General features: G+C 43.2%; 9 protein-coding genes across 9 annotated transcripts; 3 read left to right on the plus strand and 6 right to left on the minus strand.

Moving 5' to 3' along the window:
- Position 1: 1 nt before the first annotated feature.
- On the minus strand, positions 2 to 2288 carry BCIN_02g06030 (hypothetical protein). The gene is made up of 2 exons (XM_001546535.2): positions 1244 to 2288; positions 2 to 1195 (listed from the first exon to the last, which is right to left on the minus strand). Exons 1-2 carry the CDS (start codon positions 2206 to 2208, stop codon positions 61 to 63), a joined length of 2100 nt encoding a protein of 699 aa, XP_001546585.2. The 5' UTR covers positions 2209 to 2288; the 3' UTR covers positions 2 to 60.
- Positions 2289 to 2394: 106 nt separating this feature from the next.
- Positions 2395 to 5945, minus strand: BCIN_02g06040 (hypothetical protein). The gene is made up of 3 exons (XM_001546534.2): positions 4761 to 5945; positions 4291 to 4653; positions 2395 to 4201 (listed from the first exon to the last, which is right to left on the minus strand). The coding sequence occupies exons 1-3, from the start codon at positions 5421 to 5423 to the stop codon at positions 2621 to 2623; spliced, it is 2607 nt and encodes an 868-aa protein (XP_001546584.1). The 5' UTR covers positions 5424 to 5945; the 3' UTR covers positions 2395 to 2620.
- A 111-nt stretch (positions 5946 to 6056) lies between these two features.
- Positions 6057 to 9089, plus strand: BCIN_02g06050 (hypothetical protein). Its single transcript, XM_024691423.1, has 5 exons — positions 6057 to 6306; positions 6364 to 7026; positions 7072 to 7854; positions 7910 to 8195; positions 8393 to 9089. Exons 1-5 carry the CDS (start codon positions 6112 to 6114, stop codon positions 8875 to 8877), a joined length of 2412 nt encoding a protein of 803 aa, XP_024547194.1. The 5' UTR covers positions 6057 to 6111; the 3' UTR covers positions 8878 to 9089.
- A 985-nt stretch (positions 9090 to 10074) lies between these two features.
- Positions 10075 to 11145, minus strand: BCIN_02g06060 (hypothetical protein). Its single transcript, XM_024691424.1, has 5 exons — positions 11062 to 11145; positions 10971 to 11004; positions 10713 to 10840; positions 10483 to 10585; positions 10075 to 10393 (listed from the first exon to the last, which is right to left on the minus strand). Exons 2-5 carry the CDS (start codon positions 10991 to 10993, stop codon positions 10288 to 10290), a joined length of 360 nt encoding a protein of 119 aa, XP_024547195.1. The 5' UTR covers positions 10994 to 11004; positions 11062 to 11145; the 3' UTR covers positions 10075 to 10287.
- A 74-nt stretch (positions 11146 to 11219) lies between these two features.
- Bcrps31 lies at positions 11220 to 12030 on the plus strand. The gene is made up of 3 exons (XM_024691425.1): positions 11220 to 11301; positions 11371 to 11751; positions 11805 to 12030. Exons 2-3 carry the CDS (start codon positions 11377 to 11379, stop codon positions 11895 to 11897), a joined length of 468 nt encoding a protein of 155 aa, XP_024547196.1. The 5' UTR covers positions 11220 to 11301; positions 11371 to 11376; the 3' UTR covers positions 11898 to 12030.
- A 968-nt stretch (positions 12031 to 12998) lies between these two features.
- Positions 12999 to 13988, minus strand: BCIN_02g06080 (hypothetical protein). Its single transcript, XM_001546529.2, has 3 exons — positions 13831 to 13988; positions 13650 to 13777; positions 12999 to 13595 (listed from the first exon to the last, which is right to left on the minus strand). The coding sequence occupies exons 1-3, from the start codon at positions 13895 to 13897 to the stop codon at positions 13389 to 13391; spliced, it is 402 nt and encodes a 133-aa protein (XP_001546579.2). The 5' UTR covers positions 13898 to 13988; the 3' UTR covers positions 12999 to 13388.
- A 495-nt stretch (positions 13989 to 14483) lies between these two features.
- Positions 14484 to 15594, minus strand: BCIN_02g06090 (hypothetical protein). The gene has a single exon (XM_024691426.1). The coding sequence runs from the start codon at positions 15351 to 15353 to the stop codon at positions 14562 to 14564; it is 792 nt and encodes a 263-aa protein (XP_024547197.1). The 5' UTR covers positions 15354 to 15594; the 3' UTR covers positions 14484 to 14561.
- A 3486-nt stretch (positions 15595 to 19080) lies between these two features.
- BCIN_02g06110 (hypothetical protein) lies at positions 19081 to 24082 on the plus strand. The gene is made up of 14 exons (XM_024691427.1): positions 19081 to 19549; positions 19601 to 19827; positions 19873 to 20152; positions 20199 to 20432; positions 20490 to 21205; positions 21257 to 21419; positions 21469 to 21708; positions 21758 to 21956; positions 22008 to 22079; positions 22149 to 22264; positions 22324 to 22508; positions 22558 to 22991; positions 23046 to 23126; positions 23176 to 24082. Exons 1-14 carry the CDS (start codon positions 19141 to 19143, stop codon positions 23858 to 23860), a joined length of 4041 nt encoding a protein of 1346 aa, XP_024547198.1. The 5' UTR covers positions 19081 to 19140; the 3' UTR covers positions 23861 to 24082.
- Positions 24083 to 24123: 41 nt separating this feature from the next.
- BCIN_02g06120 (hypothetical protein) lies at positions 24124 to 24785 on the minus strand. Its single transcript, XM_024691428.1, has one exon. The coding sequence runs from the start codon at positions 24656 to 24658 to the stop codon at positions 24317 to 24319; it is 342 nt and encodes a 113-aa protein (XP_024547199.1). The 5' UTR covers positions 24659 to 24785; the 3' UTR covers positions 24124 to 24316.
- Between the last annotated feature and the right edge of the window lie 256 nt (positions 24786 to 25041).

Below are 25041 nucleotides of genomic sequence, written 5' to 3' on the forward strand. Positions count from 1 at the left end.
GTCGGAATTTCATTAGTTATTAAACAAATCTCAAATTTCAATTTGATCATCCTCTCACTCTTACGGACTCGTTAAATCCAAGAAATCGAGTTTCCTCGCAACAATCTCCACATCCCCATCACTAGGCGTACTCTCCTTCTCCCCCGCCTTTGCAGCTTTACTAGCCTTCTGCTCCTGATACCTCTTCGCCACCAGCCCCATGATATCTTTCTGCGGACTTCCCGGATTCTCATCCCTGATCTTCTTCATATTCTCCTTTACAAAAATCTGATACTCATTCTCCTTCCCGTTCTTTGCCGCTCCCCTGGGCACGGGTTTGATCTGCGCCAAAACCCCCTTGCAAGCACCACACCTATGTCTTTGAGTATCAATACTTTTCGAATGTCTCTTAAACAGTGTTTTGCAACCGGCCTCGGTACACTCCCACACATATTTGTATTCTATCTCGTAAGAATGTTTCGTCGTAACCTCAATCCCGCGATCCCCAAATTCATTCGAACACTTCGCAGCCCATTCTTTGAATTCCTTTCCGTGCGGATTTGTCTTGATATTCGAGATCATGAAGTTTGCCAGATGGCAAAATTCGTGCGCGAGGACATTCAAAAGACGGTTTTCGTCGTCGATGACTTTTTCGGCGAGCTCGATCGATGCGTAATGACGAAATGTGGTGGGGGCTTTGCCATCGGTATTGGTGGTTAGGGGAGATTTGACGGTCTCCCGTTTCCAATTTGCGCGACCGGCGGTTGTGATGAGCTTTTTGGACCAGATGATTTGAACGCCGCCGGTAGAGGCGGAGAGTTCGGCAATGCGGCCGGAAGTGATTTTGGTGTCGAGTTCGAGGAGGAAATCGGAGGCGATGGCGTGTTTGGAAAGCGAAAAGGCTTTTTTGGAATCTTTGTCTATGCGAGGAGCTATGAATGAAGGGGGTTTCTTGAAAAGAGATTTGCCTCCTGAGGTTGACGGTGGTTGGAGCTTGGGTTTGGAGATGGGCTGGAGGGTTTTCAGGGGGGAGTATTGGTCGTTCCAATCGTTGACGAGATCTTGAGACCAGAAACTATCCATACTTGGACGGTGTGGGGTAGATGGTATGCGGGATAGCTTTTTAGGTGATGCCAGGCCTCGAGGTTTTAGCTTTGGACTTCCTGGGGGTGTTGATAATTTGACTCCTTTGGATACTTTTCTGGGTGAGGGGGAACTTGTATATATTAGCGTGCTTTCAATTCTATGAGATCGATTTTCTTACAATCGTAAAACAGCTCCATTGTCATCAAAACTAGAAGAAGTCCCTGGTCGAACCTCATATTTCTCGTCTCTCTTTGGCGGCTTCAAGACCGGGGGGTTAAATGCAGGTGGTGTGTCTTTGTCGTCGAGTGTAGTTTTGTCCAGAAGCTGTCGTAGAATTTCTTCTTCTGTATCAGTACCACTAGAATCTTCGACTACTGTTCTACGACCTCTGACCAGTCTTCGAGTCGATTTGGGTGGTGTTTTGAACACTTCAGAATCGTCATCGTCGTCTACTATGAAATCTGATAGATCGTCTGAATCATCATCTTCTTCCTCCTCCTCCGAATCAGCTATCGCAGGTTTCGGAGCCGTTGGTCTTCGTTTCTCGTCAAAATCCGGTATCCTAGGCTTTGGAGCCATTGGCTTTCTCTTTGGCTCATCCTTCAAGATCCTTGGCATCGGTTCAAAATCCGACAAATCGTCCGAATCATCTTCATCCTTTTCCTCTTCCTCTTCCGAATCGGCTATCCTATAATTCCGAGCTACAACTTTCCGCTCCTCCTCAAAATCCGGTATCCTAGGTTTCATAGCCGCTGCCTTCCGCCTTGGTTCTTCCTTCGCTACTCGTGTCATTGGAACGGCCGAATTTGAAGCCGATATCTTCCTAGGCTCTGCACTCGACCGCTTCGTCCCCATACTCAATGGTTTCAAAAGCGGATTATCTGAGTTCTGCTTCAGAACGCGCTTCCTAGCTTTAGGTTTTGCATTTTCAGAGCTTTCTATTTCATCACTCCCTAATTCTTTCACATTCGAAACCATCGATCCTTTCTCTTTCTTCAGATCATTTTTCGGTTCACTCCGCTCGACCTTCCTGTTTGTTTTTTCTGATACTTTTTGTGATGTTTTTGTTCCTGCCTTTCCTCGAACGACTTCATTTACATCCGGGAATTCCTCATCACTACTGTATACCACGAGCCTCGCCATAATAGATATTGGTGTATAAAAATTGGCTGTAGTAAACTTTAAATTAATATCAATGAGTTGTTAATGTATCAGTTATCGTCTTTTTTTCCGGGTTGTGACTTCTATGTTGGCTCGGCAACGAGATGCTGATAAAGTGGGTTTTGTAGATTTAGCACCAGGACAGCTGTTTCACCCCTTTTTCACAATTAAGGAATATGATTTGGTGAAATAAGTCGGTGTTTTTGAATGCTATCTTTCGTTTAGTTGACGTACAATTGAAGCATAGAAGCAACATTGCAGATTTATGATATTCAAGCCTTACTAGAAGCAGCTTCTGCCACACGGGCGAATATTAAGGTTACAATACATCTCCAACATAGATACCATCCTCTCGATAACAGTTTATCATTCACTTGCGCGAAATGATGAATCATTACTCCTCCTCCTCCTCCTCCGAATCTACTCCCTGTGCTTCATTCTTTCCACCGTCAACCTTCTGTTCCTGCTTCCTCCACAAGCTAGCCAGAAATTCGTTTGTGCTAGCCTCTTCTATAGATTTGTCTTCTCTCTTTTTTAAGAATCTAGGAAATCTCAAACTTAATCCCTTTTCATCGCTCACAAGACCAATTGCCGCTCTATACACTGGACTAATTGTGACATCGGCATAAGCCATTTCCCAGACCTCTTGCGGTTCAAACCATACATCGGGGTTTCCTCCTCGATAATCGACGTAATTCGGTTTGCCCCCAAGAACATGCTCGCCCCCTTCTTCGTAAAATTCTTTGTTGGCCTTGTAAAACGTATCACTAAATCCAGATATACACTTACACACGGCTTCCAGAGTGCCCGTCTCTTCGTTGCGAACCGCGAGGAGAATTGGTGACCAAAACTTTGCTTTGCGTCCTTGGCCATGCCAAGCAGCAACAGGTATCAGATCGAGTGTATCATATGAAGCACTGTAGTCTTTCTTTACTTTCAGCCAAGAATCCAGTCGTTTGTCAGGCTCATAGGTAGATAATAAAGCTTTTCTTCGAGTTTTCTTCTCGGGCTCTTTGTCTGTAGGCTTCCTCTTCCCTTTTGATTGTTTCTGGGACGTCTGGAGAACAGAGGTCATTGGCTCATCTGAAGATTCCTCGGACTCAGGTAGCGTAGCGTGTGGTAGATTATCTAGAATCTTCACCATGATTCCTTCGCACTTTCGCTCTGTCGCACCTTTGAAGAATTCCAAGACAACCTCTGAGTCTTGAGAAGTAGCATCGATACTCTTCACCCAGGTGAACTGATTCGGTACCTCGACGAACAAGCCCCGAAGAAGTTCTCGCCTTTCCCGGAATGTTCGATTAAGAAGTGATTCTCCATTTAGATACATCAAATCGAAAGAGAACAGGCACACATTAATAGTAACACTTCCAATTGCCACGTCTTTCCTCGCTCGATTTGCTAATGATTGAAAGGGTTTCAGATCACCAGTTTCCCGATCGACAGAAACGACCTCTCCTTCCATGATGAAACTGTCAACTCCTTCTCCGCGAATCTTGGGTATTAATGCCACAAGATCAGGATATTTATCAGTCATGAGTTCTAAATGCCTTGAGAATATTGACACTTTGCCGTTCTCATCGCAATGAACTTGTGCTCGTTGTCCATCATACTTGTATTCACAACTGAAATCTCTACCTTGAAGTTTCGTAAGCATTTCTGCAAGATCCCTAGTGATACTTCCTAACATAGGTCGTAAGGGAATATGTAAGGCTAGTCCGCATCTAATTAGTAGTTCCTCGCAGACTCCAATCTCAAGTAAAACGGGTACTAGGTCGTTATAATTGGGTCTCTTTGCAAAACATGCTTTCACGATTTCCTCGCCCTTGGACCACACCTCAGTCAAACCTTCTTTTTTAAGTTTTGCCAGCTCTTGTGGTGATTTAAGAGGAAAGTCTGCCCCCGGAGGTTTGGATAGTTGGAAAGCTCGAGATAAGGCAATCAACATTGTAGTTTTCACTGCACCGATACGAAGCTAATAGACAGGATTAGAGAGAGATTCGACTTGGAGCCCCACAAATTCACCGTACAGAGTGAATTGTGAAGACGGGTCTAATTACTTACATGTTGGCACAAAGTTCTAACAACATATCGACTCTCCTCTGCTCCTCTAGCATCTTGCAATAAACGATCAACAACTCGTTGTTTGATCTCGCTACTGCCTGTTCCTTGTGTCTTGGCTATTTTGACTAAGGATTGATAAACTCCTTTTATTGTGAGTGGTTTTGGCTTTCTCAATGTAAAGCTTTGCCTCTTCTTAGCCTCAAAAGCAACATCGCCAGCATCACCGTGTTTGTTGTACAAGGTCTTCAATGACTTAGAGTCCAGCCCACACACATTTTTCAGTGCTTTTGAAATGGCTGAGCCTCCCAATCCTAGTTCAAGGGATATGTATGGCGGTGAAATCGCATTCGTTGCCAGCCAGACCTTTATTGAGAATTAGTACAAATAGAATACGGAACGTGTTATGTGGATTATGATATGAAAATTTTGTATTTGCCCATGAAAGATTTGTAGGCACGGTGTGAACGTACAGTGGGTAGGAGAGCATCCGGGTCACCCTCGATGATGATCCTTAGTAAATTGACTAAAGTATCTACAATTTTTATACGGCTCTGAGTGCTATTCACGAGTACAAAACATCTTGTCAGGAGAGCATAAGACGCATCCCCTCCTTCTGCAGCCCAGTGTTTTTGCAGGTCAAACACATATTTCGAAGGTTCGAAAGTCAAAGGACTTTCATCCAATGGTATGCTTGATGAAATGTTATCTTCTGCTGTGCCAGCGGATTGTAGTGAAAGAGTATTCTTATTGGTATTTGGCCTGGGTGGTTTTATGTTTAGCTGGTCGTGTATGCCATTAATCGAGGTTCCTTCGTATGTATGGCTTGTCGTAGCTACCGCAGGGATTGGAGCCTCTGCAAGTTTCTCATCGATCTTCACCGAATGATTCTCGGCCACCTCTCCTGCGCCAATTGATTCCCGGTTCCATTCCTCTTGTAATTTTCTAGCCAGTTGCTCATCAGTCAATTCCGAGGGACCCGCGCTACCTGGACTGCTCAGGATCGGACTGCCGGCTTGTCGAGACGACAGCCCTTCTTCATCTTTCTTTTGCTTTCCGAAAAAGAAGTCGAGATTTCGAGAACCACTTGACTTTGTATCATTGTTGAGCTTCCGCCGCTTCGTAGGCGTCCCCATGATCTAAATGCCACTCGCCACTTGCACCTGGAATGGTGGAGTTAATTATTGCGAATGTGCTTGGTATTATCATCTACGCGCCATTGTAAGAACTGTTGCTGAGCGCAGAGGAAATTTTGATAAATTATTGAGTTGGAAACATCTCGAAAGACCCACAGTGAGCTGTAGAGTTGACAAGAAAAGAAGTTTATTGACAGCTCCCTAGTCAGATACATGTAGTCGTGACAGCCCGCGCAGATTTCGGTGACGTCGTCGTCTTTCAAAAGGGACCCCGGAAAATGGTAGGTGCTTTCCACAATGCACGAAATGGAACCAAACATCAAACATCAAAATAATCAGTCGCTCTTTTCAATATTCGGTATTAAATCTAGCACTCGAGATTCGGATTTGAAAAGAGAACTGAAATGCCCACGAGCTTCTAATTGACTCGGTTGCGGTGTTTTACATCGTCCAATACATCTCCGATACAATTGTAACATTTCAAAATATAAATGTGTATTTTTGATGTGTAGTTGAATGAACGTCGTTGGGTGTCTCGAGGGTGTCCATATAAATGCTGGAAGTGCTTTTTGGCGACGCTAAATTTAATTGTTACATAAACATCCCTACCTTACATTTATTTATCTTCACTAAGGACAACTTCAACTATCGCAACCGTCAATCGGAAAGGACCACCCAGTCAATAATCATGTCGCTCCATATAGAGCAGGAGCGTAGCCCGCGGGCTTATTTGTGCAATCCTGTCGACGATATACCTGTTGGAGAAAGAAATATTAGAGTTGAAGATTGGTTGAACGACAAAGTTCAAACCACCGCAGATATGACAGATCTATCGAGTTTATTGGAGAACGTGGAGGCAAAGCAAAGACAGCTGGAAGAGCAGGTAAGTCGCAGTGTACATGTTAGCCTCATAACACTAGCTAACAAGGACTTCTCTTAGTTGAAAGATGCAAAAACCAAGCTCGCCGAGGCCAAAATATCTGCCGCAAATCATACTTCGTCGATGACCCAAAAGAATCAAGCGTTTGAGCAACAACAAGAGGACTTACGAGCGCGGATGATGATACTTACATCTTCAGATACTCCAGAGGAAGCAGTGCAACGTCTGAAAGGGCCAATGGAGAAGCTACAACAGGTCGAAGTGGCACAAGCATATGTTGAACTATTGAAGGATGTCGATGATTTGACCAAGGAAGCTCACCAAAATCTACCTGACAACCCTACCGAGGCCCTAAAGCCATACGTGCGATTAAAACAACTTGCGATGACATTACAAGCGACTCAGAATTCCACAGAAATTGCTGCCCCTCATCTTGTTTCCTATGTCGAACAGACTTCCATTCATTTATGGACACAGATGGTTCAAATCATGGTCAAAGAATTCCAGGATGTCCTCAAGGCCTTGAATTGGCCAAATCTCGCCGTTGAAGTTTCTAAGGAATGGCAAATATGTTTTGGAAGACTTTTAGACCTGCAAGCTCCAGAAATCAGAGAAGCTCGAGAGCCTCTCGTACTTCTTCCTTTTGCTGTTTTAGTGAAGGAGAGTGAACTGAAATTTCGCTATCACTTCATGGGAACCACGCCGACAAGTGCGAGCAGTGTTGTAAGTTTCTATCTTCCGCTCATGAAATCACTCTAACAAACATAGCTCGGAGAATATTACCTACATTGGATCATTAGTGTTGTAGATTCGCATGAGACCTATCTTCGAGACAATGCTGGACCTGTTCTAGCTGCACACTTTTTGGGTAGTTCTTTAGCGGGGAATTCACTTTACATAGATCCTGTATCTGCCTTTATCACAGCACTCTTGCCATTAGTCAAAGAGAAGACCGATCTCGTTCTTAACGAAGTTCAGCACAATTCCGCGCACTTGAGTAAATTTATAGGCCAGTTAATGGTCTGGGACGATGCTATCCGAATCAAGTACAAGTATGATGGTGGCAATGCTGAAGTCGGCTGGGTTGGCGTGACTTGGCACGTTCTAGATAAATGGTTCAGTCCCTGGCTAGAAGCTCAGGAAAGATTTGCCTTCCAGAGATATGAGGAAATAATGGAATCGCCAGATAATGGAGATATTGACTACGACAGCAACGAGTCAAAGAAGACTAAAGGTACCTTTGGCGCTACCAAGGTTACTGATCTCCTGAAGACCATTACAACACAATATAAAGACCTTAGAAAAGTCTCACATAAACTTCGGTTCTTCCTCAATACTCAAATCGCTATTCTTGATAGGTACCAAATTCGCCTGTCTGAATCTCTGGATGCTTATATCTCGCTTACCTCAACGGTTGGCCGTATAGCTACAGGCGCCACTAAAGAACAACAACGGTCTGTCGAGGGAATGGCCGGGCTCGTCAGTCTTTGCAAAGTCTTTGGTAGCGCAGATCACATTATCTCGACTCTAGAATTCTTTAGCAACGAAGCGGTTAGCACCTTGATCCAATGCACTATGATAACGACAGGTACTAATTTAGAGTTAGTTTTTCGTGGAATTATATTTTCAATTGGACGAGAGAGCGCAAGGTGTACATCCAGATAGCGCCATTGCTGGCCCGATTACCTGTTCGCAACTAAAATTATCTACTTCACTCAAGCTAGGCACTGGTGAGGGAACCATCTTCGATACAACCATCCAAAGCTTCAAGAAGATACGAAGCAACGCAGGAGATCTTCTACAGAGAGCGATCAGATACCCATTTCCAACCGCTTTCAGAGCCTATCTCACCCAAGCGCAATGGACAACAGTTGGTCAAGATTCTCAATCTTGTAAGTCATTGTTCTCTCACCCTAACATACCCAATTCATATGAATCATTGATACCCTTTGAATCATTCGGTATCTGAAAGATTCGGAGTGTTTCGATGACTCAGAGTTTGGTATATTCATGATGTCTAGCATTTTCACAACATTTGAATTGTTCAACTTGCTTGCATTTCCACAAGCTTTTGACTGATCATTTTTAGTGCCACATTACACGTCGTCTTTGACAATATCAGCCGAGCTTGATCAACCTCTTCAGGTAATGAAAGAGAAAATGGCTTATCTTGAGAAAACCATTTCTTATCCTGCATTCATGCGAATTTGGCGTCAAGCAATCTCAGCCCTTGAAGACTTGCTCTTCAACGAAGTTCTCCTCAGGCAAGATTTTACAACGTTAGGCGCAGCTCGTTTTTCCCAGGACCTAAAAGGTATTCAAACCATCATTGGTAACTATCTACCATCAGAGGGTACAGCATTCATGATGCCACGACTTACGCAGGGCATCGCTTTGCTAAATTTGCCTATAGAGGCACCAGATGAAGGAGGGATGTCTTTGTCTGAGGCAGCAGAGAAGATCTATGCTGGTAGAAATGAATGCGAAGGGGTTCTAAGAAGGTTGCATATGGATCTGTTGGACAATCCTAGCGCGAGACAGATTATCCTCCGAAGAGTTGAGGCAAACGATTAAAATTAAGTGGCGGATAATTTGGATTGGCCGTGGCATTGAAGTGGACTGTGACATAATCGTAAACCTTTGGCCAGGTATCCAATATTTAGAAATAGCACAATACGTGACTCTTGAATATTGAAAGATCTTTCGATGCTTTACGAACTCTCAAATTTTGGCGAGGTTTGAATATTAATAGATGTCCAACATGTCAAACAATTCAATCACATTCATAACTATGAAAAAGATCATCGTCAAACTGCATCTCAAATCATTGAAACCTATAGCCCCAATGGTTCCTTTTGATTATGTATCGAGCAAAGCAAATCTCTCTTCCCCCCCCCCCCCATCTGTTCCTCTCAAATTACCTCTTTCTTCTCCATCATCATATTCGCGGGACCAATTCTCTGGAAATTCACCCTCCTCCTACTCCTCTAGAGTGTACCATACAAGATATTAGATGAAACTCTTAACTCCATCTCAAGATCACCACTCCCTCATTCCATTCCAGCCTGTCGATTCTACTATATTGGCAACGTCATAACTTCTCATACAAACGTACATCATTTCCAATTTCCCGTTTCCTATTTGCTTATGGTTGAATTGGAGTACAATCGCTCTGGTCTATCTCCTGTAAGTGCAAACTATTCGAGCTCTTCTTAGTCCGTTTCTTGTGTCATCGAGATGGACATGTTGGATCATAGACGTTGGGTTTGTTTCCGACGCGATGCACGAGAGTTTGTGTATAGGAGTGTGTATAGAAGTCTGTAGAGAATGTGGGAGACGTCAAGGAGTCACAGATCACATTTCTGAGGCTGGTATGTACAAATCTACTTATGCTTCAGAGTCAGATACGTACATGTTGGGGAAAACGGCTCACTGAGATGTGAACGATCTTGTTGACATTGAAGGGAGAGCATCGTATGTCTAAGAGCGATAACTGTTTATCGATTGGTTATAATACATAGATGCACGGAATGTTAGCATTTGAAATGAGCAACTAGCATCACGATCATGGTAAATGTCCACTAGAAGGCAGCTATAGTGTCCCACGAGACAACAAATCATCCAATCGACAATCCTTCGAGCAGGCCATCTGGCCATTAGAGCCAAGGAGGGAACAGGTACTGTTCAAGATCTAGGCACGAAAATTTCTCACGTAGATGTTGGGTACGTAACGGAGTACTTGACAGGCCCTGGGCATACTTTCTACTGACATGGGAATTATAAATGCACAATCAAGATCCAACTAAAGCAATTTCCTGTAGAATATCACATGTTTGAAAGATTGAGAAGATTTATTGAAGATTTATCATCAGTCAATGAGTTCATATTTGTCTAAGCAATGCTTTTTGCATTAGAAATTGGCTAAGACAAAATGTATCCCGAAAAACCCAGTCGATAACTCCTCCGTTCCCAACCTAAAGCACTCTAAGCCTTAGCGGCAGCTTGGTTTGGGTTGACCTTCTTTCCGTCCTTGTTGTATCTAACACGGGGAGGTGGGGCACGGTTACGTCTTCCAACACGGGATCGGACACTGTAGAAAAGGGAATCAGCCCAAGTGTTCTTTAAGGGTCAAACTTACTGGCAGTTCGACCAAGGATTCATCTCATAGCATTAACATACCGGACGATCTTGCCGTGAATGGCACAAGAGACGCAGTATTGCAATTTGAGGTACATCTTGGGAACTGTGTACTCAGAGAAGACAGATGCCTCTGAGATATCACCTGTAACAAAATCCTGTTAGCATCCGTTGCAAAAAAGTACCAAGTCTCCAATCTCCCAAATCTCTTGATATTCCATATCTTCTGCGGCATTGGTGAAAGGAAATTGTCTGGGATAATCGGAACGTACGGATGGCAGCGGACTCAACCATGTTACGGATGGTAAATCTCTTGATCGCCTTGTCCTTTGGTGTGCATCGGGAGCAGTTGGAGCATCTGATGGGCTTAACGTGACCACGACCCTTCTTGTTACGTCCGCTATAAAATCAATCAGCCTCCTGATTCCCTAAGTACTTCATATTTGTCGACATTGATATAATTATGGCAATTAAATCATTTCTCGAGGAGCTCGTCGTAAATCATGGATTAAAGGAGTGGGAAATCGTACTTGGACGCGCGCTTCTTGACCATTTTTGCGGATTCTAAATAATTTGTTAAATTTGTCTAGAGATCAACTTTGGAGATGACTTCAAACTTACTGAATTGGCGAGTTATTCAAATCTTTGGTTGTTGGTTGGCGATTGTCGTTGGTAGGTTTGAAATCTCTCAAGTCAACATCTTTCAATATTCAGTTGTGTGATCTGGTAAGCGAGACCTAGCTTGGCGCTAACGGATTTTAGCGCACAACCAGACTTTCGAAATTCCCTATCAATTATCTTGAACTTTTCTTTTCGAACTCTACAAGACCTTTGAGGAAGACAATCTAAACCGTTGTCCAGGTATGTTATTACTATCTGAATGCGAAATCGCATATTTTAGATATGATTGAATTCTAACACCTCTTAAAGATAGTCATGCAGATCTTCGTCAAGACCCTCACGGGCAAAACCATCACCCTCGAGGTTGAGTCTTCGGACACCATCGACAATGTCAAGGCCAAGATCCAAGACAAGGAGGGAATCCCACCCGACCAACAGCGATTGATCTTCGCCGGAAAGCAACTCGAAGATGGCCGCACCCTCTCCGACTACAACATCCAAAAGGAGTCCACTCTTCACTTGGTGTTACGTCTCCGTGGTGGTGGCAAGAAGCGCAAGAAGAAGGTCTACACTACCCCAAAGAAGATCAAGCACAAGCGCAAGAAGACCAAGCTCGCTGTATTGAAGTACTACAAGGTTGATGGTGATGGAAAGATCGAGCGTCTCCGCAGAGAGTGCCCAACTCCAGACGTAAGTTTTCTTTTGATGAGTTGTATTTTTGGGCGCTACTAACATATCTACAGTGTGGTGCCGGTGTTTTCATGGCTGCCATGCACGACCGTCAATACTGTGGACGCTGCCACTTGACCTACATCTTCGATGATGCCAACAAATAAATTATCACCAATGGATAATCGAATATGAAGGAATAGATTCTCGCATGCTATGGTGTAGTTCAGATATTACTCAATGCTACGCTGAATCTATGTCAAATATGCTCGGTTTTTTTTAATTATTGGCTGTGAAACATGGATTGTGCTCCGTGAATGTGTAGAAAAGTCCTGCGTAGAGCCTTGAAATGATTGAAAAATGAACCTTTATGATCTCTAATGACGAAAGCCAGCAGAAATCTACTATCAGTACTGGCTTCTTACCCGACGCATAACCATGCAAGACCTAGGCCTAGCCATCGTTTCTCTATGTCCCAGCTTTGGTACTATTTTTCTTTATCTTCATCTGAGGTTGGTCTGTATGTATGTTATTATCTTTATGCACACAAGCAATACTATACATATTCAAGATCCACAGCTGCCTCCCTGGGTAGTATTCCCTTACTATTCTCCAGAAGAACACAAGGCGCCCAAAGGCAGCCGAGTATCACTAGAATACAAGGACTGTTCTTTTACTGTAATATCCTTCCTTAATTTGGTAACACAGATGCCCCAAAAGTCTTTACTGCAGAACCTTCCAATGGATGACAGAAGAAGTAGAGGAAGCTCGATAACTGGCCTTTCCACATTGCTGTTTCTGTGCGTCTTGATCTAGGTACTTCGTCACTTTGCCATTAAATGAGACTACGCCTTCGTACATGACATTGACCACCATATAATGAATATTTTCGGACTATACGAACATTATACACAGGCTTATAATCAATTAATTAAACCGAAAGACATCCCCAATATGGACTTCATATCTGTAGAGTTCAATTTACTTCCTTCCTGACTAAGCATCCCTCATACCACGTGATATTGAAGTTTGTCTCTTGTTGCACATCTGAATTTTATAATCGTTTTTCTGACCTACATCAACAAATTTTGAGGCAAATTTGTTAAAAATTACATCGACTGGGAATAAGACCGGCTTGGGGATTTTATTCCCGAGATTTGAGGAGCGGTGAATTTTCGATTTTTGCGGTTGATTGACTGATGTCGGTATTGGAGGATCACATTCTAGAATTCTTGATAATCACCACCTTTAACTTAATATCTGACATATAAACTGCTTGTGGAAATGTGATTTATAATCAGCAAATACCTAAAAGTACATCTATAAACTCGCGCGTCTAAAATGAAATATGATTATGGTACTTTTGACTTCCTTTCGAAACCGTAACGCCGTCAATGAAGCTCGTACATCTCCACTCGCTTCACCTGCATCTCTTGGGACTACCATTCAATTATCCCCATTTTTGCAGTCGATTCAAGCGCTTCAAAGCGCACATTTTTCAGCTTCATGACTCTTACTGTCCCATTCTCGCTGCTCTCATCATCAGAATGAGAGTCGTCTTTCAACAGCGTATCCACGTTGGTCTTTTGCTAACTCGGCCATCGTCACATGATTTTCCGTATTTCAGCCTCCCCTCAATTTCCATACACACTCGCAACCTATCCAACAATTCTCCTCATCTCTTCCTCGCCCCAGACTTCCGTACCTTGCTTTAACGCATGCACCAATATTTGCAAGGCATTCCCATTGAAATCGTCCGCTTCACGGATCTTATCCAGATCCTCCGAGAATTCAGTAGTAATACGTTGAAGATAGTGCGATGTGAACTTTTCAGCGAGAGCCGAGTCTTTCACTAAGGTTGGTTTCTGGAGATATGTTAGTGAAACCCTGAGAACGTTTGGAGAGGGTGTATGAATTACAGATGGGACTTTGACTGATGCAGATGGTTTGCTTTGAGAGATTGATTTGACAGCTGCTGATTGAGCCTTTGGCTTGAGAGATTGTGATTTAGGAGCAGTGTCACTCTCACTGTCGGATATGTTTGTTACTATTTTGATATTAGTATATGGTGTTGATCAAACATGATAATGATACACATACCTTCAGTTCTAGACTGGCTCTTCTTGCGACGCTTAGGTTTCACGGCTTTGGGCATTTTGGGATCCATATTCACAAGCACGAAATCTTATGTTTGCTCAGAAAAGGATGTCACTTCGACAACTAAGATTCAAGACGACGACTAAAAAACGATGTGTTGCACGCACGTGAAAAGCTCGTGAGAAAATATTTTAGTGGGGCATGTGGTGGGGAAAGTACGATGGCGCTTTCCCCTCCGTACGAATCGATCGCAACCTATTCAATACAACATTTTCTTTCCGAAACTATGTAATGATAGAATGTGATGTAAGGAAACTAAGTGTTGTTTTGTGATTGTAGTTGTTAGCAACTTCATGATATTTAACAATGTACGAGGCTTACTGTGGTTTAGGGGTGGGAAAAGGAGCACAAACGAAAGAAATCGTAAATCGCCAACATCAATCTGAAATGCTTCTGTCGTTTATCACATGGTTCATACCCTAAGGTCATTTCGATATTGGACTATAATTCGATAGCTAGTCTCCAAGTAGAGAATCCCGTTTCAGCTGCAAATAGCCGGCTTGATTTAACATCTTTCCCGTGCGGAGCAAGTGTAGCTATACTCGGGTGTATGAGAATAGCTTTCATACATCAAATTTACTTTGTAACTGCCACGATGTTCAGACATCAACATCCATTTATAACAAGAGGTACCCCAAAAACCCAAGATACAACAACGAAAATAACTGGAAGATCTATGCAGTCACCTTTGCTAACTTTGCCAACTTAAGGCTGTGTGTTTGAGAATCGATTGACTCCACCAGCAAGAGTGAAGCAACATAGTTCTTGAGGAACGCTGCTACGATAGATCTAAGAGCTGTTTGGTCCGATTCCTTTAGATGAGAATAGATCTCTTCCGCTGTCAAAAACAAGAACAAACTGGTGGCAAGATGAGTTTCCACGCTCTCACATCTTACCGTGGCCTCTCCTAGATCCATCATCAGGCGCGTGAGAGACTTGTAGATCTTTTGAGGGCCCACGCATTCGGCTTTAATCTCAGGCATCTCCAAGTTATTTGCAACTGCGGCCACCGCATCACACATTGTTCTCATTGTCTTTGGGTCAATTAAGCCATTCTCTGTGAACGAACTAGTATATAGTTGAGGGACCCAAGGCATGAGTAGTTCAATCAAAGGCTTAATTTTTCTCTCGCTCACAATCTTGCGTGCTGGTTTTCGTATCTCTTCATGGCCATCTTGATAGAGAAGCATTTGCAGCAGGCCGCATTTGTCATACATCATGATAGCGGCATATTCCTCTATGCTGCTGAATTCTGCACCGGAAAGAATGAGTTTGCGATCGTACTTGTACTTCAACAGGGTTGGTGCATCCACAACAGTGTCGCGCCATGCCGAAATTTTTTCGCCCTTAAGCTCAAGGGGATCGAGTTCGAGAATAGTGTTCGGATGAGTTGATTTGAATAGATGGTCAAGCTTTTCTTCGATGCGTGGAGATTCGCTTGAGAGGATATCCAGGAACTCCTCCATTGAATTCTTATCTTAGTGACCGAACAAGGACTCGACAAAATTCTTTTTACGGCCAACGGGTTCTGGAAGCTCAGCATTATTTCCTGGATGTGTCTTGGAGAGGTGAAAAGCAGTAGTGATGTAGCTTCTTGCGTTGCCTGTAGAAGTACGATAACGATGGTGAAAAACTGCTGCCGCTGGGAAGAGAGCAGCTAAGGGCTGTTCGAGGTGACTGCCTCAACGACACGAGCTCGACCATGACTGGGGGGGGGGGGGGGGGGGGGGGGGGGGTTGGAAAGTCGAAAAGCTTGTCGATAGCCTTATGGCTTGTAGATAAACTGTCTCTTTCGGTGGACCATGGTAGCCCATCGTTACTGGTAAGAATATCACGATTGCCTTTGTAAGTCAAGGGTAAGAAAGTGAAGTTCTGACCAGATGGGTCCTTGACCTGGCCACATTGCCAGTTCAACAGAACCTTGTATTCCTCCTTGAAAGGTGTGTTATCAACATACAACGTATTGTCCTGGGCATTGATTGCGATCGGATCAGTATTTCTGCCTCGGGACTCTTGAATGCGGATTGCGCCTCCCATAAGGTAAGCAGTGATGGCAATAATGAGAGGGTGTGCAAAGACATCAACATAGTTTTCTCCCATGATGAACTCGTTTTGCACGGCCATGCTGACGAAAGAGTGCACGAAAGTATTGTTACCCGCTGCTTCTTGAACTTTGTCGTAGGCTTCGACAAGTTTCTCGAAAAAAGCAGGATAAACGAGACCACCGAAGAGTGTGGCGTCGTCGGATTCCAACATATTTACCGCTTCCAGAAACCTAGCTTCTGTTTCTTCATTTTTCCATGCTTTATGAAGAGCCCGAAGCAACTTGACGCGAAAGTCAATCTTTTCAGCATTCGGAATGCTTTGACGGTGCTGGACGGTGTTCAGGTTTAATCCTGGAACTGCAGCATGTCCATTTGCTCGTTAAGCAAAGGAACTTGGTGTTCAAGAGGATTTTCAAGGATCGATTTATTATTAATGAACTGTACCTCTCCTAGACTGCCCATGTTGAAGTGAATTGAAGGATTTCTGTCTGTTGTATCAACGGAGTGAATGAGTATTGATAATAAAATTTCCTCAGAGTGCTAACAAATTTATGTCAGATGAAGACAATGAGTCTGATCATTCGAGGTTCTTGTGATACCGATGCTCCATGTAAGAGCTCTAGTAAGCCTTACAGAGATCTAAAAGCTCCATTTCGCAGGAGCTATATTACATTTGACCCACAGTAATGATAAGCTTTCCGAATATCCATTTCGATTTGGCATGTATTGGTATTGTTTTTATGAAGGACCTGAAGCTACCGGAGGTAATGCATATTATCCGCAATCTCGGGTCTCCTCCAAGAACCTTTGGATGCCACAGAAGAACTAGGAAACAGTTATTTTCATATGCACTTCTGTTCTCCCTTGTTGCGCTCCTTCATCCGAAACTTCTTCGGTGGTGTCACGGTTTTATGGCATAGCTATATAAACACCTTAGGTATTCGTATCTTACATAGTTCATGTTCTTTTGACCCTTTCTATCCTTCTTATAGAATGACATAGATTTAACCCAATGTTTACCTCTTAAAATGTATTAGGTGGTGGCTGCGAATTATTTGCCAAGTCATCGCGCGAAGTCACTCTAAAAACTGCTTCTGACATGTTGAGGCGCCCTTAAGTTGAGCTAGTAGAGTCTGAGTCTGGATATAGTTCTGGATAAATAACCATCATATCATAAGCTGATATACTAAAAGATTTGACAACATCCTAATTATTAATTCAGTTCAAAAAGTTATTGAATAATTAATCCATATCTCGATACCAAGGAAACAAGTGCTTTGTCTTGATGGATGGTTTCTTTCTCCAGGACAAGTATATCCCCCCCCCCCCCCCCCCGACTAACAACTAATCAGCCAATAACGAGAGCGGAATATTTCAAATGATTCTGTCGGTATTGAGATTACATAGCGACTGATTACCGTGGCCTTCAATCCTTCAGCCGCTATATCTAGTTCGATAATCGACACTAGAACAATAGAGAGCACCGGTTTAGCTACTTTAACGCTTTTTTTCTTCGACGAACAACAAGAATAACAACCCCATCACCACCTTTACTCTACTTCTGAAAATCATTGGCAGTACTTTTGTGAGCTCTCGGGGTTTGAATATCGCCTATAAGCCCCCAAAAAACAGAGTTCATCAGAGAAAAGGTCGATAAACTTAACCCAATTAGACTAAATTAGTGGGTAATAAGAAAAGATCTATAGACCTGACTAGAGTCTAAGCTGTTACAAGGCTGGTACAAGGCTGATGTAGCTGAATAAGATAACAGAAAGTGATAGAAGAATTGGGGAACGAATCAAGATAGTATTGTAAGACAATTAAATTAACAATACATATGCTCAGAGGCTACCTGGGCACATGATTAGTTCCGGTAAGTCATCGTCTTCGAGCTATATTTATATTAACTTATTTATTAATTGTATAACCAGAGTACAGACGGCTTAGAGGCTACTATATAGGGTCTAATTGTTAATGTTGTATACTATTTAGGGAGCTGAGTTATGTACAGGAAGAAGCAATCCTTACCTAGGCAGGTACCTACACAACGAACTACAAGCCTAGCGCACTCGCTAAATTTTACTATATGACTTAATGTCATTCACTACCTAGGTTCTGTTTATACATTTACTTCATTATTATATGACGTAGGTTATATTATTCATTAATTACTTAGAAGTATATCTCGAAATCAAAATCCATTTCGACTACGAATAGGCAATGATGGGAGCTGAAACGTGACAACCAGGACTACGCGCAGGTATATACTCTAATTCTGGCCTCGCTACCTTTGGTCTGTGGTGGACCAACCAGATCATTTCGCATATACAATTCAACCTTAAATGGTAAGGCAGCGAGATATAAAAAAATTAGACCATGTATACTTCCGTACATATACATAGTTGTTCATGATGGAGAAAGACGCGTCCAAAAGGCACGACAGGTCGCCCAAACAATTCAAATTTCTGCATGCTTACACTTGAAACGCATAGTCTTCGATTCGCATCTGGTTACCAAGCCATAAGCTGCCAGGGGATGTGTACAAAATAAGTGGATCCGAGCTGCACGATTACTTTCATAGCATTTAATGAGGTTTCAAAGCTTATCTGGTAAGCGGGGAGAGCACTCTGTAGTATTGAGGCGGAACATAAGAATGCTTAACCAGTTTGAGATTCGTACTACATCAACCAAAAAATTTGCTATCTGGAATCATTCAAGCATTCTCCAGTCGAAAAGCTCCTCTGGAGCGCTTTACCCTTAGTATCTTTATCTTCTTCTTCATCGTCAGGTCAAAAGTTGGTTGAGTACAAGGAATCTTTGCCTGTCATGAATTTCTTTCGGCACAAGAATGCGTTGCGTTTTGAACCTAGTTTTATGAGGTACTTATCGCAAGACGATGTTGTGAAGCATACAGATGTGGTTAATGTTATATCTGCGATATTTGCGGTAATATTCATATTGTGCTTGCCTGCCAGGATTTGGCAGCTGCGTGCTTCTCGCGCGAAAAACTTCTTGAGATGGCAAGGACGCTCGAAAGCAGTCAGTACCCCTATCCTTTCCATAAATTAATAAACAATATCAATGATAATCACAGGCCCTTGCGATACTGCTGTCTTTTATTCTGCTGACCTATGTTGTCGCCGTAAATGTGAAGCATGAATTCATTTTCATCGTCTCTCTTTTAACTTCATCGGGTGCTGCATTTGGAATGAGCCTGCTTTTGGTGCTTGAGAACAAGCGGTCTCCAAAGCCTTCAGATTTGGCTGTTCTTTATCTTCTGCCATCAATCATATGCGATGTTCTTCTTCTTACAATGCCACCGAAAATTCAGGCATTGTCTACAGCCTCACAGCCATTACTTGCTCGATGTGTCTTGCACTCAGCCATCTTAGTATTCGAGAGTTGTGATAAACGCCCTTCACTTGGCAGCTCTAGCAATCTACAATCCCCAGAAGAATCACATGGTGTGCTAGGTAGGGTGCTATACACTTGGATAAACCCCATCTTGTTTCAAGGATATACAAACATCCTCGTTGACCAAGATTTGCCACCTCTCAGTCAAGATATGAAGCCAGAGTTTATAAGGAAGTCAATGCTTCAAACATGGTCCCTTCGAGGTTAGTCAGAATGCTCAGTGATTATTTCCTTCTTCCTGCTCACGAAACTAGCCAAGCCAGAAACAAAGTACAGTCTACCTTTGGCGTTGATGAAATGCTTGAAGCATCCGTTCTTGGCTGCTGTCATGCCACGACTATTCTTGATTGTTTTTCGGTATTCTCAACCTCTACTAATAAAAGAGTCCATCAAATATGTCGTTACATATCCTACCGAGGAAGAAAGTAGCCGCGGGTTTTGGCTTGTGGTATCAGCCGTGGCTATCTACATTTGCCTTGCTGTAAGAGCTAGTCTCTGTTCTCCTGACAAACGCTAATTCGCTCAGTTATCAACAGCTGTGTACCAGCACCGCATAAACAGACTGAAGCTTATTACTAGAGGTGCCCTTGTGGGGTTGATTCATGAAAAGACCATGGAGTCTCCTAGCATTGCTTATGACAATGGCGAGGCTACCACGCTTATGAGTACAGATGCAGATAGTCTAGATGGGATCGCCGAAATGGTTCACGAGATATGGGCTCAGGTTATTGAAGTTTTCATAGGTGTAGGGCTTCTCGCTATTCAAGTTGGCTGGATCTGGCCTCTGCCGCTTTTTCTTATTTACTGTCGGTATTTCAATCCAATCACTTGATATGATTCTAAGTTTAGTAGTATGTTCACATATGAGTCGATTCGTTGCCAAGAATTTACGACCTCGTCAAAAAGCTTGGAATGTAGCAACACAAAATCGTATAGGAGCCACCAGTTCATTTATAAGTTCCATGAAGATCATTAAGATGATTGGGCTCCAACATAATCTTACCCGCCGAGTGCAGCAGCTTCGGAAAGAAGAGTTGTGGGTGGCCTCGAAGCTTCGATGGGTCATGGTCTATTATAACGCATCTGGTTAGTCAACAGTGGCGTATAAATCCTAATAATCACATTATAATAACAAGAATATAGCTAACGCACTGGGAATATTTTCCCCAGCGATTACGCTGGCTCTATTTGCTGTTATATCGCAGGCTAATGGATTCAAGCTTAATCCAACGACTGCATTCCCAACCATGGCAATCTTGAGCATGATTACCCACCCAGCTAATATGGTCATGACAATTGTACCGCGTGTAGTGGCAGCATTTGCTGGGTTTGAAAGAATTCAGTCATTCTTGCTTCGCCCATCTTTGCAAAACAATCGTGGAGTTTTGCCGAGACTTACTCAAAATGAAGTGGCATCCAGCCACCCCACAAATCTCAATCTCGCAGTTCAAATTCAGCAGTTGAGAATCGGTGATAAGCAGGTAATTCTTGATGATATCAACATTGAAGTGCACGCAACATCTTTCATTATAATCTCGGGTCCTACCGGTAGCGGTAAATCTACTTTATTGCGCACTATAATTGGAGAAGTAATACCTACCCGGGGGTCAATCTATTTATCAACAAGAAAGATAGCATACTGTTCTCAACGACCTTGGCTACCAAGCGGTAGTATTAGAGAGGTTATTTACGGTGCTAATGATATTGATGGTGCTATTAACCAAGACAATGAGGAATGGTACAATACCGTTACAGAAATGTGTTGCCTCACTCATGATTTCGATACCTTACCAGATGGAGATCAGACACAGATTGGTAGCAGAGGACTTAATTTGTCTGGAGGTCAAAGACAGCGTGTGGTATGTTCCCGAAAACGAAAAGGTAGATGTGCACCAAACTAACAACAGTAGACACTAGCACGCGCATTATTCTCAAGGTCGGACATATTATTGCTAGATGATACATTTAGCGGATTAGATGGGGATACTGAGCAAACCATATTTGATAACTTATTTGGGTCCCATGGTCTAACAAAGCGGTTAAAGATTACTGTCATACTAGTTTCTAATTCTAGTGAGTTACCCTTGCCCTTAGGTCGAAACATTATCTTACTGTAGAATAGCCCAGTACTTTCAATCGGCAGATCATGTCGTTGTTCTGGGGGACCATGGAATCATAGATCAAGGTGACTGGCAAAGTATCAAAATCAAAGCTGGGTCTATAGCAAAGTTCTCGTCTGGAAACAACATCAAAGATAACGCCGCAGTGGTAGCAGCTTTTGCAAAACTTAGCGCCCAGGTTCGAGCAAAAGACGAAGCTGAAATTGATCTTGCGAGACAGAGCGGAGACTCGGCCCTTTATGGTAAGCTTTCTCCTTCAGTATTTTTGAGAATGAATTGATGTGAGTATAGGATACTATCTGAACTTTGTCGGCTCGAAGAACTTTTTTCTCCTCATCGCCTGCACAGGAACATATGCTTTCTTCATCACCATCCCCCAATACTACTTGCAGTTTTGGACCGAGTCAAGTAGTGGAAATACCCTGTTTTGGGTCCTTGGATTTTTGTTTCTGTCATTCATGGCGTGGATCACGACAAGTATTCAGATGTTGTATGCTCCTTGCAAACTCCTCTAAACTTATGGTTATTGAATACGCTCTAGGGTCGTTCTGATACGATTGGCATCGCAATCTGGATCTCGAATACATGAACGGCTTTTACATATCGTAACGAGGTCAGTGCCTTTTCTTTTCAGATCTAGAGAAGATGGCAGTATAATATAGGAGAGACTGACAATTATCAGCGCATCTTTATCATTTTTCTCCCAGACCGGCAATGGTTCCATCTTGAATAGGTTCAGTCAAGACATCCAGCTAGTGGACAAGCAATTGCCACCAGCCCTTCAAACAATCATAACTCGTAAGATTATTATTTAAATCTCGATCCACAAATAATCTGAAGGACTCTAACACATGCAGAAATCTTCAAGCTCTTGATGCAAGTCATACTACTTTTCGTCGCCCAGAAATGGCTCACAGTATCCCTACCAGCTTGTATGCTTATTGTCTATGTCGTTCAAAAAGTCTATCTCCGCACCTCTAGACAACTTCGTTTCCTAGAGCTAGAGGCTAGGGCAGGGGTTTTCTCAAGCTTCTTAGAATCGGTATGTATGGCATTTGAATAACGAATATTTCTCTTTCTGATAATCTTAGGTCGAGGGTCTCGAAACAATACGCTCATTTGGCTGGTCGAGTGCAGTAATAGAGGACAATATCACAAGTGTGGACAACGCTCAACGACCCGAATTTCTCCTTTTGTGTCTCCAGAGATGGCTAAATATCGTCCTGGATCTTCTAGCAGCTACTGTCGCCACCAGTGTTATCGCTTTAGCTGTCGTATATCGCGATCGTGTCAGTGGTGCGCAAGTGGGAATCGCGCTCAATGTTATGCTCGTGGCAAACACAACCTTACTGAAACTCGTAGAGAGCTGGACGACATTAGAAATTTCTCTTGGGGCAATTGCTCGCTTGAGAACACTTGAAAATATGACACCTCTTGAGGGTGGTATGGCTCAGACCTTGGAACCTGTGGAATCTTGGCCGTCGAAAGGAAATGTTGAGTTTAAGAACATCACTGCATCTTACCTGTATGTAACCACAGGGAGACTTTTAATCTGCTATCTAACAAGAACAATATTTAGACCCGGCTCAACAGCTCTCAAAAACTTAAGCCTGAACATCACCTCAGGCCAGAAAATCATCGTCTGTGGACGTACAGGCAGGTGTGTGATTCCGCTCCACGCATTCAACACACGCTAACTTTTAAATCAGTGGCAAAAGTACTCTCCTATTGACACTCCTCCGACTTCTGGAATTACAATCTGGTCAGATCATACTAGACGACGTTGACATCAAGAAAGTCGGGCTTGATATTCTGCGACAACGTTGCTTCATCACCGTCTCGCAAGATCCACTGCTTCTATCAAATGAAACCTTACGATTCAATCTAGACCCAGACGGCTCCACGTCGAACGAAACTTTAATCGCCTCACTAAAAAGAACAGAGCTCTGGTTCTTCCTCCAAGGAGCAACCGAAACAGACGACATCTCAGGACCCGCATCGGACAACACACCACACAACCCCCACACCATTCTCGACAAACCTCTCTCCTCATTCCCAGAACTATCCGTCGGCCAAAGCCAACTCCTCGCGCTCTGTCGCGCTCTCGTCAAAGCCCAGACGGCTCAGCACGCGGGTCGCAAACCCATCGTGTTGTTAGACGAAGTGACTTCTTCTCTCGACTCCGTGACCGAATCAATCATACATGGTATTATCGACGACGAGTTTACCCAGAAAGGACACACGGTGATATGCGTTGCACATCGCATCGAAGCGTTAGCAAAACATACAGAGCCGGGGAGGGTAGCGGTGGTATTGTTGAGTAATGGGAGATTGCAAGAAGTGATTACGGACTTGAATTCGGGGACATGGGAAAGGCTTGGGAGATTAGATTGAATGGCTTTTCTTTCACTATCTATGATGCGTGAAATCAGAAGAAATTCTTTTCGCTGCTTTGCTGAAAAAACAAACAAACAGATGAGCGATTAGACCACCAGTGAGTATACAGACTGACAGAACGCTACGAAAATGGTCTTGGGAAAATCTCTCGACATATTGATCCATATATCTTAGGAGTTATTACAATAAATTACTAGAGATTGAACAATTAAAATTATAAAAAAAAGAGATTTTAATATCCAACAATCGAAGGATAAAGTTGTGAAAAATTTCAAAAGTCGAGAAGTGTCCCATCAATCCATACACTCACTTCACTGGTGGACTTTATATACTACTCAACTAGCAAGTAGCATCTCTCACCACGTCCTCTCTTCCGTCAACACACATCTCGTCTCAATCCAAAAACTGGTCGAGATCTAGATCTAGATCGCAATAGAAACATTCTTTCCTATCCTACCACATCACATATCTATATTCCTCTTCCTCTTCCTCTTCCTCTTCCTCTTCCTCTTCCTCTTCCTCTTCCTCTTCCTCTTCCTCTTCCTCTTCCTCTTCCTCTTCCTCTTCCTCTTCCTCTTCCTCTTCCTCTTCCTCTTCCTCTTCCTCTTCCTCTTCCTCTTCCTCTTCCTCTTCCTCTTCCTCTTCCTCTTCCTCTTCCTCTTCCTCTTCCTCTTCCTCTTCCTCTTCCTCTTCCTCTTCCTCTTCCTCTTCCTCTTCCTCTTCCTCTTCCTCTTCCTCTTCCTCTTCCTCTTCCTCCTCCTCCCCAAGAAAGATCCCTCCTCCCTCATCCCTCATCCCTCATCCAACAATCCGCGCACCCCCTTACATGTAAACAGCCCATAAATTCGCACCACCACCTCCACACATTTTCCAAGCGACGCCGAGATTGCTATATGACACCGTGAAAAAAAAAACCCCCCTCTAGCAAGCACCTATTCATCTATCTCTCCACACGCTTCTGCCTCCCCTCAAAACCATACATCATAACAAATACTAAACCATCTCCACCTCTGTCTTTACCTTCTGCACCACACCCGAATCCCCCACCCGAATCCCCTCCAAAACCCATCCATCACACAATCAAAATTCGCCAAATACGTAAACCTAACCCTCGCACGTAAACAACGAGTCTCATGATCATTCTTATCCCTTGCTTTGCTTAGTTCTAGGGTTATCGT

Source organism: Botrytis cinerea, chromosome 2 (assembly GCF_000143535.2).
Source record: "Botrytis cinerea B05.10 chromosome 2, complete sequence".
NCBI classification, from domain to species: Eukaryota; Fungi; Ascomycota; class Leotiomycetes; order Helotiales; family Sclerotiniaceae; genus Botrytis; species Botrytis cinerea.

What these genes read in the sequence shown, in the direction of transcription:
- BCIN_02g06120 (XM_024691428.1), bottom strand. Translation starts at nt 24,658, where the DNA reads ATGAGGGATGAGGGAGGAGGGATCTTTCTTGGGGAGGAGGAGGAAGAG.
- BCIN_02g06090 (XM_024691426.1), bottom strand. Translation starts at nt 15,353, where the DNA reads ATGGAGGAGTTCCTGGATATCCTCTCAAGCGAATCTCCACGCATCGAA.
- Bcrps31 (XM_024691425.1), top strand. Translation starts at nt 11,377, where the DNA reads ATGCAGATCTTCGTCAAGACCCTCACGGGCAAAACCATCACCCTCGAG. An exon ending in GAGAGTGCCCAACTCCAGAC is followed by an intron (nt 11,752 to 11,804) that starts GTAAGTTTTCTT and finishes ACATATCTACAG; the next exon opens with TGTGGTGCCGGTGTTTTCAT.
- BCIN_02g06080 (XM_001546529.2), bottom strand. Translation starts at nt 13,897, where the DNA reads ATGGATCCCAAAATGCCCAAAGCCGTGAAACCTAAGCGTCGCAAGAAG. An exon ending in GAGCCAGTCTAGAACTGAAG is followed by an intron (nt 13,778 to 13,830) that starts GTATGTGTATCA and finishes ATATCAAAATAG; the next exon opens with TAACAAACATATCCGACAGT. An exon ending in CATCAGTCAAAGTCCCATCT is followed by an intron (nt 13,596 to 13,649) that starts GTAATTCATACA and finishes ACATATCTCCAG; the next exon opens with AAACCAACCTTAGTGAAAGA.
- BCIN_02g06060 (XM_024691424.1), bottom strand. Translation starts at nt 10,993, where the DNA reads ATGGTCAAGAAGCGCGCGTCCAA. An exon ending in GGTTGAGTCCGCTGCCATCC is followed by an intron (nt 10,586 to 10,712) that starts GTACGTTCCGAT and finishes ATTTTGTTACAG; the next exon opens with GTGATATCTCAGAGGCATCT. An exon ending in ATTCACGGCAAGATCGTCCG is followed by an intron (nt 10,394 to 10,482) that starts GTATGTTAATGC and finishes CCTTTTCTACAG; the next exon opens with TGTCCGATCCCGTGTTGGAA.
- BCIN_02g06030 (XM_001546535.2), bottom strand. Translation starts at nt 2,208, where the DNA reads ATGGCGAGGCTCGTGGTATACAGTAGTGATGAGGAATTCCCGGATGTA. An exon ending in AATGGAGCTGTTTTACGATT is followed by an intron (nt 1,196 to 1,243) that starts GTAAGAAAATCG and finishes AATATATACAAG; the next exon opens with TTCCCCCTCACCCAGAAAAG.
- BCIN_02g06110 (XM_024691427.1), top strand. Translation starts at nt 19,141, where the DNA reads ATGAGCCTGCTTTTGGTGCTTGAGAACAAGCGGTCTCCAAAGCCTTCA. An exon ending in GGTCTATTATAACGCATCTG is followed by an intron (nt 20,433 to 20,489) that starts GTTAGTCAACAG and finishes ACAAGAATATAG; the next exon opens with CTAACGCACTGGGAATATTT. An exon ending in GTCTGTGGACGTACAGGCAG is followed by an intron (nt 23,127 to 23,175) that starts GTGTGTGATTCC and finishes CTTTTAAATCAG; the next exon opens with TGGCAAAAGTACTCTCCTAT.
- BCIN_02g06050 (XM_024691423.1), top strand. Translation starts at nt 6,112, where the DNA reads ATGTCGCTCCATATAGAGCAGGAGCGTAGCCCGCGGGCTTATTTGTGC. An exon ending in CGACAAGTGCGAGCAGTGTT is followed by an intron (nt 7,027 to 7,071) that starts GTAAGTTTCTAT and finishes TAACAAACATAG; the next exon opens with CTCGGAGAATATTACCTACA. An exon ending in AATTCTTTAGCAACGAAGCG is followed by an intron (nt 7,855 to 7,909) that starts GTTAGCACCTTG and finishes ATTTAGAGTTAG; the next exon opens with TTTTTCGTGGAATTATATTT.
- BCIN_02g06040 (XM_001546534.2), bottom strand. Translation starts at nt 5,423, where the DNA reads ATGGGGACGCCTACGAAGCGGCGGAAGCTCAACAATGATACAAAGTCA. An exon ending in CGGATGCTCTCCTACCCACT is followed by an intron (nt 4,654 to 4,760) that starts GTACGTTCACAC and finishes TTCTCAATAAAG; the next exon opens with GTCTGGCTGGCAACGAATGC. An exon ending in TTAGAACTTTGTGCCAACAT is followed by an intron (nt 4,202 to 4,290) that starts GTAAGTAATTAG and finishes CCTGTCTATTAG; the next exon opens with CTTCGTATCGGTGCAGTGAA.